Source organism: Nomascus leucogenys, chromosome 8 (genome assembly GCF_006542625.1).
Source record: "Nomascus leucogenys isolate Asia chromosome 8, Asia_NLE_v1, whole genome shotgun sequence".
Taxonomy (NCBI): Eukaryota; Metazoa; Chordata; class Mammalia; order Primates; family Hylobatidae; genus Nomascus; species Nomascus leucogenys.
Genome location: NC_044388.1, coordinates 80,846,622 through 80,863,109, shown reverse-complemented (window position 1 = coordinate 80,863,109; position 16,488 = coordinate 80,846,622). Strand labels below are relative to the sequence as shown.

General features: G+C 43.0%; 1 protein-coding gene across 1 annotated transcript in view; it reads left to right on the top strand.

Moving 5' to 3' along the window:
• The window catches only part of UBAP1 (ubiquitin associated protein 1), a 72,904-nt gene that overhangs the window by 48,494 nt on the left and 7,922 nt on the right, over positions 1-16,488 (top strand). Inside the window, exons 3-4 of the mRNA XM_003263407.3 lie at positions 5,822-5,946; positions 13,084-14,007. Of these exons, the coding sequence (XP_003263455.1) occupies positions 5,822-5,946; positions 13,084-14,007 (1,049 nt within the window). The remainder of the gene's footprint in view (positions 1-5,821; positions 5,947-13,083; positions 14,008-16,488) is intronic.

The following is a 16,488-nucleotide window of genomic DNA, read 5'->3' as shown; positions in this document are numbered from 1 at the left end:
TAGTAGAGATGGGGGTTTCACCATATTGGCCAGGCTGGTCTTGAAATCCTGACCTCAAGTGATATATCCGCCTTGGCCTCCCAAAGTGCTGGGATTACAGGTGTGAGCCACTGTGCCTGGCCACGTTCCCATCTCTTTAAATGCCTTTTTGCCCTTTATCCCTACCTCCTCCTTCCAGTAATCACTGAACTATTTGTTCATTCTCTCTTAATAAAGCTTTTAAAGTACTAAGACCCTGGAGGGTTGGGGGATGTACTAAATAAATCACCTTGGCATTGGCTTTATTAGTGAAAGGAAAATGGTTTTTAAACCAGATACCTGCAATTGGTGCTAACAGCAGCCCTTTAAAGGTATTCGACCTCATCTTTTCTGTCCCTAAGCCAGGACCTAGTTTCATTTATAGAATATAAGTTTGTCAGTGTATATCACACTATAGTAGTTTGCTATCTGAAAGGTAGGCAAGGAAATCACTTCTCTTATAGGATTTTATTTGACTCATATCTTTTTTTTTTTTTTTTTGAGATGGAGTCTTGCTCTGTCACCCAGGCTGCAGTGCAATGACGTGATCTTGCACGTCACTGCAAGATCCTGCATCTTGCAACCTCTGCAACCTCTGCATCCCAGGTTCAAGCGATTCTCCTGCCTCAGCCTCCTGAGTAGCTGGGATTACAGGCACACACCACCATGCTTGGCTAATTTTTGTATTCTTGGTAGAGATGGGGTTTCACCATGTTGGCCAGGATGGTCTTGATCTCCTGACCTTGTGATCCTCCCACCTCAGCCTCCCAAAGTGCTGGGATTACAGGCGTGAGCCACTGTACCCGGCCTGACATGGAGTCTTGCTCTGTCGCCAGGCTGGAGTGCAGTGGAGCTATCTTGGCTCACTGCAGCCTCCGACTCCCTGGTTCAAGTGATTCTCCTGCCTCAGCCTCCTGAGTAGCTGGGATTACAGGAACTTGCTACCACGCCCAGCTAATGTTTTGTATTTTTAGTAGAGATGGGGTTTCACCATGTTGGCCAGGATGGTCTCAATCTCCTGACCTCATGATCTGCCTGCCTCGGCTTCCCAGAATGCTGGGATTACAGGCATAAGCCACCGTGCTTGGCCCCTAATTTTTGTATTTTTAGTAGATACGAGGTTTTACCATGTGGGCCAGGCCGGTCTCGAACTCCTGACCTCAGGTGATCCACCCGCCTCTGCCTCCCAAAGTGGGATTACAGGCGTGAGCCACCAAACCGGCCTCATATCTTTAGCACAGTACTTTTTTTTGTAGTTTTTTCTCCCTCAACTCCTTGTTACCAATCTACAATAGAACTGGTTATTTAAGAAAATTTAGTTGTTGTTGTTGTTATTATTATTATTATTGAAATAGAGTCTCGCCCTGTCGCCCAGGCTGGAGTGCAGTGGTGTGATCTCAGCTCACTGCAACTTCTGCCTCCCGGGTTAAAGCAATTCTCCTGCTTCAGCCTCCTGAGTACCTGGGATTACATGGGCACGCCACCATGCCCAGCTAATTTTTTGTATTTTTAGTAGAGACGGGGTTTCACCATGCTGGCCAGGCTGGTCTCGAACTCCTGACCTTGTGATCCGCCTGCCTTGGCCCCTCGAATTGCTGGGATTACAGGCGTGAGCTGCCGCACCCGGCCAAATATAGTTATTATTAATGTGGATAGATTTTATCATTTTTGTGTATCATCTGTGCTTATTACTGTTAAACAAAAGACTTAATTGTGTGCTTGTTAACTTGACTGTAAATCTTTCCAATGATTCTTAGTGCCAAAGTTTCAGCTTTGTTTCCAGTTAATCAGGATACTAGCCAAAGTTAGAATCTTTCAATAACATTTGAGTCCCTATTTTCAAAGAAAACAGACAAAAATTCTTTAAAATTAGAGCTTTTGTTCTAATCTTTTAAAATATAAGCATTTTATAAGTGCCATAGAGTTTAAGTGTTGTAATCAACACTTAGTTTTGTTGGTAAGCTGTGATGGCACCCGGCACTTTTTTGGTGGTGCTGGGGTGGGGGATGACATCTGTCTGGTACATTTTTGTAACTTTGTTCAGATCTCAGACATATGCTTGTATCATGTATGAGTAATCTGTTAAAAACATTTTCATGAGTAGCCTTGTCATTTTTGGGCAAATAATTTTCAATTTTCATATTAAATATAGTTGGAACTGGGTGTGATAGCTCCTGCCTGTAATCCCAGCAATTTGAGAGGCCGAGGTGGGAAGAATGCTTGAGCCCAGGAGTTGGAGACCAGCCTGGACGACATAATGAGACCCTGTCTTAGCTACTCAGGAGGCTAAGGTGGGAGGATTATTTGGGACCCAGAGGGCAAGGATGCAGTGAGCCATGATAGCACCACTGCACTCCAGCCTGGGCAAATGTCTCTTTAAAAAAATTATATATATATGTGTGTGTTGGGGTAGGGGTTAGATTGAATCCAGAAGAAGTATAAAAGCATGTCTTTATTTATTTATTTATTTTTTGAGATGGAGTTTCGCTCTTGTTGCCCAGGCTGGAGTGCACTGGTGCGTTCTTGGCTCACTGCAACTTCCACCTCCCAGGTTCAAGCACTTCTCCTACCTCAACCTCCCGAGTAGCTGGGATTACAGGCGTGCGCCACCATGTCTGGCTAATTTTTTGTATTTTTAGTAGAGATGGGGTTTCACCATGTTGGCCAGGCTGGTCTCGAACTCATGACCTCCACCTGCCTTGGCCTCCCAAAGGGCTGGGATTACAGGCGTGAGCCACCATTCCCGGCCAAAAGCATGTCTTTATTATTGGTTCTTCATTCATTGAACAAATTTCATCAGCCATACATTATACTGAGTTTTGGTGATATAGATATGAAACATTTCTCCCCTGTTAAGGGACACTCAAATTCTTTTTTTTTTTTTTTTTGAGATAGAGTCTCGTTCTTTTGCCCAGGCTGGAGTGCAGTGGTGCGATCTTGGCTCACTGCAAGCTCCGCCTCCCAGGTTCATGCCATTCTCCTGCCTCAGCCTCCCAAGTAGCTGGGACTACAGGCACCCCCAGTGTACCCGGCTCATTTTTTTGTATTTTTAGTAGAGACGGGGTTTCACCATGGTCTCGATCTCCTGACCTCATGATCCACCCACTTCAGCCTCCCAAAGTGCTGGGATTACAGGCGTGAGCCACCATGCCCGGCTGGGACACTCAAATTCTTGCTCAAACTCTCTGAAGGGAGGTTAAGGGCTCAGACTCTCTGAAGGGAGGTTAAGGAAATGAACTATTAACAATACACAGAGGTGCCGGGTGCGGTGGCTCACGCTTGTAATCCCAGCACTTTGGGAGGCCGAGGCGGGCGGATCACGAGGTCAGGAGATCGAGACCACGGTGAAACCCCGTCTCTACTAAAAATACAAAAAAATTAGCCGGGCGTGGTGGCGGGCGCCTGTAGTCCCAGCTACTCGGAGAGGCTGAGGCAGGAGAATGGCGTGAACCCGGGAGGCGGAGCTTGCAGTGAGCCGAGATTGCGCCACTGCACTCCAGCCTGGGCGACACAGAGCAAGACTCCGTCTCAAAAAAAAAAAAAAAAAAAAAAAAACAATACACAGAGGTAAGTCCTAAGGTGGTAGTATTAACTGGCTATTCTGAGGTTGAGAAAGGAGTTGTTCTTGAGGCTCACTGGACTTTCCACCTCCTAGGTTCAAGCAGTTCTCCTGCTTCAGCCTACCAAGTAGCTGGGACTACAGGCATGTGCCACTACGCCCGGCACATTTTTGTATTTTCAGTAGAGAGGGGATTTCACCATGTTGGCCAGGTTAGTCTAGAACTGCTGACCTCAGGTGATCCACCTGCCTTGGCCTCCCAAAAGGGTGAGATTACAGGCATGGGCCACTGCACCTGGCCTCTTGAGTTTCTTCTTAAAGGGCTAAATAATAATTACTCAAGTAAATAAGGGTAGGAATGTGATAGCCATTGCCAGCCATGAAATTAGCACATCTAAAAGGATGACCACACTTGGAAAATTTCCTAGGGTGTTAATAAATATGGTGATTTCCTAGAGTGCTAAATTACCAAATTGAACACAGTTGTGAATTTAATTTGCTAGCTAAGGGAGCGATAGTTCAAATGTTTTAGTTCTGGCCAGAAGTTAGATGGGAAAGAGATGAAAAAGACACCCATTCCCCCAAGGGTTGGGAGTAGGGGGCATTCTTCCTGATGGAGAGTTTCAGGTGTATCTGCAGAATACCTATCCCAGGAAATGGGAATGATGACAAGATTACAAATATTTTCTGACCTTGATAATTCTTGAGATCTACACAGTTTTCGTAAGGAAAGAAGTCATCTTCACGGAAGAGGTGTAATTGTCTTGTTCTGTGTCTGTGAGCACCCAAGAAAATAGTGTGAGGCTGAGAGATAAACCTTCCTTTACCAGCTGCCAATGTTGAAAAACAAAATTTATTTTATCAACTGTATTTCATTGTCCACAATGGTTCTGCCTATAGATTAGCCTCCCAGAGCTGCTCCAGAAAAGAAAACATGGCCTGTTTGGAGTATATAGCTATCGAGAGTCATATACAAGAGGCGTTTTCCTTTTATCTGACCCTGTGAATAGATGGTCATGTTCTGGTCTTTCCACGTTGTTCAGTTATGATGGGCAAAGAACCTGTAGGAGATTAAAGCAGCTCCATTGTGTATGGCTTGTGCTCTTGATGATCTTACTCAGAATCCCATGATTTTGTTGGGTTTTCCCCTTTTCATGTAAGTGTTGTGCTGCTTAAGGATTTCCATGTTGTTCTAGAATGTAGTGTTTTTTAAGCTAGAGTAATTCTTCTTCTTTTTTTTTTTTTTGAGACAGAGTCTTGATCTGTTGCCCAGGCTGGAATGCAGTGGCGCGATCTCAGCCCACTGCAACCTCCGTCTCCTGGGTTCAAGCAATTCTCCTGCCTTAGCCTCCTGAGTAGCTGGGTTTACAGGCATGCACCACCATGCCCGGCCAGTTTTTGTGTTTTTAGTAGAGACGGGGTTTCACCATGTTGGTCAGGCTGGGAGTAATTCTTTATATTAGTTAAAAATGATTTTTTTCTAAAGTAGAGAATCCTAATCAAGGAGATTCTTTTCTGGGGAGTCTCATCCATTCAGTATTTATTAAATGCTGATGTGTGCCAGGCAATGCTGAAGGTTTTGAAAATATGTCATTGAATAAGATAGACTTAAATACTTGCCCTATATTTCTTTGGGAAAGAGAAGCAATAAATATAATTAAAAAGTCAATTTATAATGTTAGAAGGCAATAAGTGTTATGGGGAAAAGGTAAATGGTAATATGGGAGTATTGTAGTGAGGGCGGGGTAGTACTTTTAAGTAGGGTGGGTCAGGGTAAGCCTCACTGAGAGGGTGACATTTGAGCAAAAACTTGAAGGAGTGAGTCATGTGACAGAAGAGTGTTCCAGTTAGAAGGAACAGTTGGTACAGAATATTTGAGGTGGATTGAACCTGTCATCTTTAAGAGCAGCAGTCACCATAACTTAGTACAGTGAGCCAGAGGATGACTGTAAGGAGATGAGGGCAGAGAGGCTGTGGGCGATGGGGAAGGCCTCTTAGGCCACTGTGAGTACTTTGGCTTTTACACTAAGTGCCATTGAAAATAAACTCCTAATGAGACTGAATCAGTAGAATTTCCTTCTCAGAGATTTGGGGTCAAGGAAAAGGTAAGCAGTCAGAGAAGGAACTGTATAACTTCTAGACTTAGGATAGCAAAAATTAATGCATATCCGTTAGACATAAGATTATGGCAAAACAAATAATGAAGTTCTTTGCTGATATTTTCTACTTTATTTTTGATTATAGGGACTTTCAGTTACCTTGATGATGTCCCATTTAAGATAGGAGACAAATTCAAAACACCAGCTAAAGTTGGTCTACCTATTGGCTTCTCCTTGCCTGATTGTTTGCAGGTTGTCAGAGAAGTACAGGTAAGTGGTAATTTTTAGTTAAAGTTTAGTGCATTTAAAAGTTTAAACAATTAGAATTTGATGTATTGTGAAATAGAAAAAACTACAGTTGCAAGCTGAATCACGTTTTGGTTGACGATGGACCGCATATACAATGGTGGTCCCATCAAATTATAAGGGGATGGGCGTGGTGGCTCATGCCTGTAATCCTAACACTGTGGGTGGCCGAGGTGGGAGGATCACTTGAGCTCAGGAGTTTGAGACCAGGCTGGGCAACTTAATGAGACCTTGTCTCTACTGGGGGAAAAAAAATGATATATATATATTCCTGTCATATAGTGACATAGTAGCCATTGTAACATGGTAGCACAATGCATTACTCAAGTGTGGTGATGCTGGTGTAAACACATCTGCTGCATTGACAGTCTTACAAAAGTATAGCACATACAATTCAGTATAGTATGTAATACAAATAAATGACTATGTTACTCATTTATGTATTACTATGCTATACTTTTTAGCATTATCTTTCTTTTGGTTTTTTTTTTTTTTTTGAGATGGAGTCTCGCTCTGTCGCCCAGGCTGGAGTGCAGTGGCGCAATTTTGGCTCACTGCAAACTCCACCTCCCGGGTTCACGCCATTCTCCTGCCTCAGCCTCCCGAGTAGCTGGGAATACAGGCGCCCACCACCACGCCCGGCTAATTTTTTTTTGTATTTTTAGTAGAGATGGAGTTTCACCATGTTAGCCAGGATGGTCTTGATCTCCTGACCTCATGATCCGCCTGCCTCAGCCTCCCAAATTGCTGAGATTACAGGCGTGAGCCACCGTGCCCGGCCAGCATTATCTTTCTACTTATTAAAAAAGTTAACTGTAAAACAGCCTCAGGTAGGTCCTTCAGGAGATATTCCACAGGAAGGCATTGTGATCATAGGAGATGACAGCTCCGTGCATGTATTGCTCCTGAAGACCATCCAGTGAGACAAGATGGGGAGGTGGAAGACAGTGATACTGATGATCCTGTAGGCCTAGGCTGATGTGTGTGTTTGTGGCCTCGTTTTTAAGAAAGAAGTTTAAAAAGTAAAAAAATAAAAAATTTAAAGATCAAAAAGCTTATAGAATAAGGGTATAAAGAAAAATGTTTTGGAAGATAAAAAACATTTTAGGCTAAGTATTAGTTCAGAAGAGTAAAAAAGTTTAAAAAATTTAATGTTTATGAAGTTAAAAAGTCACAGTGTTATTATTTAGAGAAAAATTGTTTTTTATATGTATGTGTATATATATGTGTGTATATATGTGTGTATATATATGTGTATATATATGTGTGTGTATATATATATGTATATGTATGTATTTTTTTGAGACGGAATCTCACTCTGTCGCCCAGGCTGGAGTGCAATGGCACAATCTTGGCTCACTGCACCCTCCACCTCCCAGGTTCACGCCATTCTCCTGCCTCAGCCTCCCGAGTAGCTGGGACTACAGGCACCCGCCACCACGCCCAGCTAATTTTTTGTATTTTTTAGTAGAGACAGGGTTTCACTGTATTAGCCAGGATGGTCTCAATCTCCTGACCTCGTGATCTGCCTGCCTCGGCCTCCCAAAGTGCTGGAATTACAGGCGTGAGCCACCATGCTCTGCCAAAAAATTGTTTTTTTACAAATTTAGTATAGCCTAAGTGTACAGTGTTTATAAAGTCTATAGTACTACTGTACAGTAATGTCCTAGGCCTTCACATTCACCCACCATTCGCTTACTCACTCACTCAGAGCAACTTCCAGTCCTGCAAGCTCAATTTATGGTAAGTGCCCTATACAGGTGGACCATTTTTAATCTTTTTTGAGACGGAGTTTCATTCTTGTTGCCCAGGCTGGAGTGCAATGGCATGATCTCGCCAAGAAGAGAGACTCTTTCTGTCTCTATGCAACCTCCGCCTCCACCTCCTGGGTTCAAGCATTTCTCCTGCCTCAGCCACCTAAGTAGCTGGGATTACAGGTGTGCACCACCACGCCCAGCTAATTTTGTATTTTTAGTAGAGTCAGGGTTTCACCATGTTAGTCAGGCTGGTCTCGAGCTCCTGACTTCAGCTGATCTGCCCACTTCGACCTCCCAAAATGCTGGGATTACAGGTGTGAGCCACTGCATCTAGCCTATTTTTAATTTTTTATACCATATTTTTACTGTACCTTTTCTATGTTTAGATAGGTTTAGATACATAAATGCTTGCCATTGTGCTACAATTGCCTACAGTATTCAGCATAGTAACATGCTATACAAGTTTATAGCCTAGGAGCAATACTGTACCATAGCAATACTGTATAGCCTAGGTGTATAGCAGGCTGTACCATCTAGGTTTGTGTAAGTACACTCTGCCCTCACCGATGAAATCACCTAACATGCATTTTTTAGAGCGTATCCTTGTCATTATGACTGTATTATCTTATTTTTGTTTCTTATAGCTCCTGTTGTTGCCTGGCTCACATTGTTATACACACATACAGATTTTGTGTCCTCTGTTAGATTGTATATTCCTGGGGCTCTGTACCTCACACAGACCAAATTCCCATTGCCCATTTAACTAGCTTTTTCACCTCTTTCCCTTTCTCTGCTAATGTGCTCATTCTCTTTTCAGTCACTCAAAGTTAGATTTGTTGTGTCTCACATTGCAGTTCAGCCTGACCTCATTTTTCACCTGGGCTGTTGCAGTAGCCTCTTTAATTGGCCCTTCTGCTTGCAGTGTTTTCCTTCTATTTTTTACATCGTTTCTAGGATGATCTTAAAAATTGTCACATCCCTTTTCATAACTGTTCAAGAGGGTTCAGTGACTGACCAGTCCTTATTGAGTCCAGTCTAGACATAAGGTTATGGCAAAGCAATTGAGCTCATCATCTCCTCCATGTTCCCTCCAAACCATGTTACTAGTAGTCTGTTAGACCTTGTACGTTATCTCTCTATATGTTGCTTCTGCTCATGAGCCGTTATCTCCACCTGGAATATTCTTTCTCACTATACGGAAAACTCCGTTCAAACCTATTCTAAATTGCACGTAAATGCTCTCTTCTAGGGCTTCTTTCTCAGTCCTCCCATCTTTAAGGCTCAGTTATATAGAAATGTGCTGAGTTACTCCTTGAAAGCAACAAATAGCCCTGTGTTACTTACTTACTGCAGTACACATTTACTAAACGCATGTTTTTGAGAGGTGGTCTACTGGGCACTGGAGGTAGAGATAAATGCCTTAATCACTGCCCTCAAGGTACTTACAGTTGAGAGAAGTTACCTAGAGCAACAGAAAAATACGGTACTTACTCTAACTCTTCTTCCTGTGACTTAAGAAGATTTTTAAAAATGCAACTTTCAGGAAAAGTTTTGTTTTTCTGGCATCACTAAGGCATCACCATTTTTTTTCTAAAAGGTATTTTTTTTTTTATCTTCTAAAGTGTATATGCAGTAAGTAATCATAATGAGGGAACTTCAGTTACTTTTGGGAGCAAAAAAAAATATTTATTGAGATATAATTCACATACCATGAAATTTACCTTTTTTTAAAAAAATACTTTTTTTGGTTTATTTGTAGACACAGTCTCACTCTGTCACCCAGGGTGGAGTCTAGTGGCACAGTCATGGCTCACTGCAGCCTCGACCTCCCTGAGCTTGGTGATCCTCCCTCCTCAGCCTCCTGAGTAGCTGGGACTATTGGCATGCACCACCATGCCTGGCTAATTTTTGTATTTTTTGTAGAGACGCAGTTTCATCATGTTGCCCAGGCTGTTTTTGAGCTCCTGGCCTCAAGTGATCTGCCCACCTCAGTGCTGGGATTACAGGTGTAAGCCACCATGCCCGGCCAAAATTCACCTTTTTAAGGTCTACATACAGTTCAGTGATTTTTAGTGTATTCACATAGTTGCGTAATAATCATTACTATCTAATTTCTGAACATTTTCATGACCCCAAAAGGAAACCCAGTATCTACTAGAAGTCACTCCCCACAGCCTCTGGCAGCCTCCTCGCAGCCTCTGGCAACCAGTATCTACTTTCTGTCTCTATGGGTTTGCCTATTCTGGCCATTTCATATAAATGGAATTCTGCAGTAGCAGCCTTGGTGACTGGCTTATTCACTTAGCATAGTGTTTTCAAGGTTTATCCACGTTGTATGAATGAGGTATTAGTACCTCATTTGTTTTTATAGGTGAATAATATTTCATTGTTTGGATATAACACACTTTGTTTATCTGTTCATCAGTTGATGGACATTGTGGTAGCTTCCAATTTTTGGCTATTATGAATAATGATGCTCTGAACATCTGTAAACAGATTTTTATGTGGACACGTTTTCAGTTTTCTTGGGTATAATGTATAGGAGTGGAATTGCTGTGTCACGGTAACTCTATGTTTAACATTTTAAAGAACTACTAGAGTATTTTTCCAAAGTGGCTGCACAATTTTACAATCCCAGCAGCACTACAAGAGGGTACCAATTTCTTCACTTCCTTGCCGACTCTTATTAACTCGTTTTTATTATATACATTCTTGTGGGTGAGAAGTTGTCTCTCATTGTGCTTTTTATTTGCATTTCATTCATGTCTAATGGTGCCAAGCATCTTAAGTATCTTTAATACTGAATTAATGTTCCTTTTGTGTATGGAGGCTTTATTGGGCCAGAAGAGAGAGAGACTTACTTTGTAACGTTTTTCCTTGTTTTATTTGTCTAAGAATTTTTTTATTGGCAATAACAAATAGTCATTACTTACCTGTGTACATGATACTATTAGCAATATGATTTAAAAACACCTGTCTTGTTTCTCATTATTCACTGCTTTATTGATGCCTTCAGAAAACTTGTTTTGATTTCCAAATTGTTGTCGATTTAGGCTTTGCTGGGAATTTCCCATTTGTTTGGTCAGTCTGAAGCACCAATAAAAGCATGGTATTGAGCTCACTGTGCTCATAGCACCCACTGATAACAAAAGGAGATCAAAGCTAAGAGCTCCATTCCAGTGTGGGCCATGTGAAATATTTTTGTTCTCTAATGCACAAAGCAATCTTTTTTTGAGATGGAGTCTTGCTCTTTTGCCCAGGCTGGAGTGCAGCGGCGTCATCTTGGCTCACTGCAACCTCCACCTCCCAGGTTCAAGAGATTCTCCTGCCTTAGCCTCCTGAGTAGCTGGGACTACAGGCATGTGCCACCATGCCTGGCTAATTTTTGTATTTTTAGTAGAGACAGGGTTTTGCCCATGTTGACCAGGCTGGTCCCAAACTCCTGACCTCAAGTGATCCGCCCACCTTGGCCTCTCAAAGGAGGCCAAGCCTGTCTGGCCTACAAAGCAGCCTTAAACTTTGACTGCCTGGAGTCTCCATGGGGTTGTAGTGTTGTATCTGGTCCCCTCCATACCCAGAGAACAGACCTAGAGCTCTAGACAGATGGCTTGAAAGTTCCTATAACTGTCATATTTGCCTTTGCATGACAATACAAACTCAACTTTTCAGCTAAAATTTCTTTAAAGTGAGCCAGTAAAACATACACAGCCCTTGCTTCTAGGGTCCAGAAAGCTTCTGTTGAATGTGACTCACTTGAGGTAGCCCTTAGTGTCATGGTTTAGAACATCCTCTGGTGTCGCTCATACATGTGCTGGAGAATTGACCTGTAATAGCTGTATAATCTTGGACAGATTTTTTCACTTCTCCAAGCCTCCATTTCTTCGTCTGTAAAGGGAGGATGAGGATGATTAGCTTTTAAGGTTGTTAGGAAGGTTAAATAATGCATTTATAATGCTTACTCTGGTTCTTGGAACTCCATACATGCAAGATGACATTATTTATTATTATACTCCAAAACCACATTCTTTTCTACTGTAATATTTCTGCCATCCCCAGCCCCCTCCCTCCCTGCACCACACCCTGTTTTTCTGTGTTCCAAGTACTCTACATTACTTTGGTAACTAAAAAACAAAAGTTCAATAAATGTTTGCTAGAAAAGGAAAGAAATTTCCAATTATTTTTTAATAAAACTTCAAAGAACAATGTTTATAGGGCAATGGGAAGTTAGTTATAGCCTCCATTTTTATTGGGGGAAACCAATTGCAAAATTGGGTTTTCTCCACAGTTAGAAGAGCAGAGTCATTGCCACTAGTGGTAGAAAGGAAGCCCAGTGATCCCCCCATATGTCTATCTGAGGCACAGCAACTGGCTCAGGATTTAAAGTAACTTCTTGTCATGTGCCTTTCTAGGCTTCTCTTTTGTTGTTTGAATTTGAAAGGCTTGAGGATGACCAGAGGCTCTTTCATATGTTTCTTCTTCTCTAAAATTCTGGTGTTAGCATGTTAGACCTCTCTTTTCCCCCTTTTTTACCTTTAGTGTGTCTCTAACCTTGGACATTAACACAGATACTGTTTAGCTCTAGTGCTTTGGGGTGAAAGCCAAAGATTTTGTTTTTTCCTGTCCTATGTGAATGTTGCTTTATATAATAGTTCTATTTCTCTTAAGTGTGCAAAATAAATTTTTGTAAATTGAGCTATACTTAAGATACTGTTAAAGAACCATGAAGTGGCTCTTTGTGTAATTTGCTGGGTAAAAATCTTAATCTGAATATGCCTAGATTTCTTATAAGTTTTTCTGCATTTTAACTGCAACCTGTTTGTCATAATCTAATAGATAGTGGTTTAAGAGCATAGAATCTGTAGTCAGACTGCCTGGGTTCAAATCCAGGCTCTTCCATTTAGCTACCAGCTTTATGCTTGGTTGTAGATCCTGTTAAGTAGGAATAATAGTAGTTACTTGGAAGGGTTATTGAGAAAATCTAGAGAGTTAATACATAGAAAGTGTTTAGAATCATGCATGGCACCTTACAGGTATTTCTTACATGTTTGGGGCCATTATTACCTAGCATGGGATTTGTTTAGGACATTGTGCTAGATAACAGAGATCCAAGGAGGGTCTGTAGCCAGGTTGCTGCCCACAAGAGGCTTGTGGGAACATAGTTTGGTTAAATCTTACAAGGACATTGGAAGCCTTACTCTTTTTAAGTGGGGATCATCCCACACGCCTTAAATGCTGCCTTGCCCAGTTCTCCTCTTGCACCAGGAGTGAGGAAGGAGTGAATTGGGTGGTGGGGTAAAGATGGCCACCTGGGTTCACACCCCCTTCCTCTGCTATATCTTTGCAGTATGACTTCTCTTTGGAAAAGAAAACCATTGAGTGGGCTGAAGAGATTAAGAAAATCGAAGAAGCCGAGCGGGAAGCAGAGTGCAAAATTGCAGAAGCAGAAGCTAAAGTGAATTCTAAGAGTGGCCCAGAGGGCGATAGCAAAATGAGCTTCTCCAGGACTCACAGTACAGCCACAATGCCACCTCCTATTAACCCCATCCTCGCCAGCTTGCAGCACAACAGCATCCTCACACCAACTCGGGTCAGCAGTAGTGCCACCAAACAGAAAGTTCTCAGCCCACCTCACATAAAGGCAGATTTCAATCTTGCTGACTTTGAGTGTGAAGAAGACCCATTTGATAATCTGGAGTTAAAAACTATTGATGAGAAGGAAGAGCTGAGAAATATTCTGGTAGGAACCACTGGACCCATCATGGCTCAGTTATTGGACAATAACTTGCCCAGGGGGGGCTCTGGGTCTGTGTTACAGGATGAGGAGGTCCTGGCATCCTTGGAACGGGCAACCCTAGATTTCAAGCCTCTTCATAAACCCAATGGCTTTATAACCTTACCACAGTTGGGCAACTGTGAAAAGATGTCACTGTCTTCCAAAGTGTCCCTCCCCCCTATACCTGCAGTAAGCAATATCAAATCCCTGTCTTTCCCCAAACTTGACTCTGATGACAGCAATCAGAAGACAGCCAAGCTGGCGAGCACTTTCCATAGCACATCCTGCCTCCGCAATGGCACGTTCCAGAATTCCCTAAAGCCTTCCACCCAAAGCAGTGCCAGTGAGCTCAATGGGCATCACACTCTTGGGCTTTCAGCTTTGAACTTGGACAGTGGCACAGAGATGCCAGCCCTGACATCCTCCCAGATGCCTTCCCTCTCTGTTCTGTCTGTGTGCACAGAGGAATCATCACCTCCAAATACTGGTCCCACGGTAAGTCTTTTAAATCCCCCGCCGACTCCCATATTTTCCTGATGATGGGGATTATGTTTTTTCTTGTTGTTTGGTTGGTTTTTTTCGAGACAGGGTCTCATTCTGTTGCCCAGGCTGGAATGCAGTGGTGTGATCGCACCTTACTGAAGCCTCGACCTCCCGGGCTCAAGCGATCCTCCCACTTCATCATCCTCCTGAGTAGGTGGGACAACAGGCACGTGCCACCACGCCTAGTTTTTGTATTTTTTGTAGAGATGGGGTTTTGACATGTTGCCCAGGCTGGTCTCGAACTCCTGACTTCAAGTTATCTGCCTGCCTTGGCCTTCGAAAGTGCTGGGATTACAGGCGTGAGCCATCGAGCCTGGCAGTATAGAACAACACATTATTGCATTCTAGAATAGAAATCATAGAAGTCAAGAACCTTTTGCTATACCAGCTTACAGATTTCTTTTCTTTTCTTTGAGACAGAGTCTTGCTCTGTCGCCCAGGCTGGAGTGCAGTGGCACCATCTCGGCTCACTGCCAACCTCCACCTCTCAAGCAATTCTCCTGCCTCATCTTCCCGAATAGCTGGGACTACAGGCATATGCCACCACACTCAGCTAATTTTTGTATTTTTAGTAGAGATGGGGTTTTACCACGTTGCCGAGGCTGGTCTCGAACTCCTGACCTTAGTTGATCCACCTGCCTCCACCTCCCAAATTCCTGGGATTACAGGGGTGAGCTGCTGTGTCCGGCCAGCTTACAGATTTTTTAATGTAAAAGCACATCAAGAGACTATTTAGAGCCAAAAAGGAGCCTGAGTGTATTGGTGGGATATCTGTCAGAGACCATAACAAGCCTGCTATTAGCTGGTAAAAAGATACAAAATCTTGGCCTGCTTTACAAGTCCCAGTAATAGCATTCTTGGTCAATGATAGTCTGTGTGAATGCCTCTATTGTCAGAGAGCTCATAGCTGCTTGTAAACTTCCATAAACCTTGGCCCGGGTAAACTTGATAGAGTGCCGAACACCATTATCATCTTCTTGGAGTGGGCTTCATTCTAATTCCTCTTGGTCAGTTGTTGGGCTCTGGTCAGCACTGTACTTCTTCCTTTTCATAGTACTTTGAATGCTTTAGAGAAATTAAAAGCTCCTTGGAAAAGATCAGGGATCCTTGGCCAACACTCCCTTCCTCTCATTTAAAGTTAGATTAACCATTTAGAGATCAAAGCCAATAAACTAACAGCAGAGATCTTTCTCAAACTAGAACACTTGTTATTCTTTGACCAGCCTGATTATGGGAGTTTCTTTCTGGCCTTTTCATCTCAGGATGGGAAGAGGCCTGCTTCTTGTTGGCTTGAGAATTTGCTGCCTTCCACCTGCAGGTATAAACAGAGCTGGAGTTCTGGTGTTTCTCTTTTTTTTTTTTGAGACGGATTCTAATTCTGTTGCCCAGGCTGGAGTGTAGTGGCGTGATCTCTGCTCACTGCAACCTCCACCTCCTGGATTCGGGCGATTCTCCTGCCTCTCGCAGCCTGCGGAGTAGCTGGGATTACAGGCATGTGCTATCGTGCTGGGCTCATTTTTGTATTTTTAGCAGAGATAGGGTTTCGCCATGTTGGCCAGGCTGGTCTTGAACTCCTGTACTCAAGTGATCCACCCGCCTCAGCCTCCCAAAAGTGCTGGGATTACAGGTGTGAGTCACAGTGGCTGGCCAATTAAATATTGACTATAATCACCCTGTTGTCATATCAAATAGTAGATCTTATTCTATTTTTTTCTTTGCTTTTTTTTTCCGGCGGAATCTCGCTCTGTCGCCCAGGCTGGAGTGCAGTGGTGTGATTTTGCAACCTCTGCCTCCTGGATTCAAGCAGTTCTTTGCCTCAGCCTCCAGAGTAGCAGGGATTACAGGCGCCTACCACCATGCGCAGCTAATTTTTGTATTTTTAGTAGAGACGGAGTTTCACCATCTTGGCCAGGCTGGTCTTCAACTCCTGACCTCGTGATCCACCCGCCTCGGCCTCCCAAATGCTGGGATTACAGGCGTGAGTCACCACACACAGCCATTCTTTCTATTTTTTTTGTACCTATTAACCACCAGCCCCCCACGACCCTTCCCAGCCTCTGTGGTAACCAATCCTTCTAGTATCTATGTCTATGAGTTCAATTGCTTTGATTTTTAGATCACACACATAAGTGAGAACATGTGATGTTTGTCTTTCTGTGCCTGGCTTATTGCACTTAACATAATGATCTCCAGTTCCATCCAGGTTGTTGCAAATGACAGGATCTCATTCTTTTTCATGGCTGAATGGGTACTCCATTGTGTATGAGCACCACATTTTTTAAATCCATCCTTGTTTAAGTTCTTTCACTTTACTCTTTTTTTTTTTTCTGGAGACAGAGTTTTGCTCTTGTTGTTCGGGCTGGAGTGCAATGGTGCGATCTCGGCTCACTGCAACCTCCGCCTCCCGGGTTCAGGTGATTCTCCTGCCTCAGC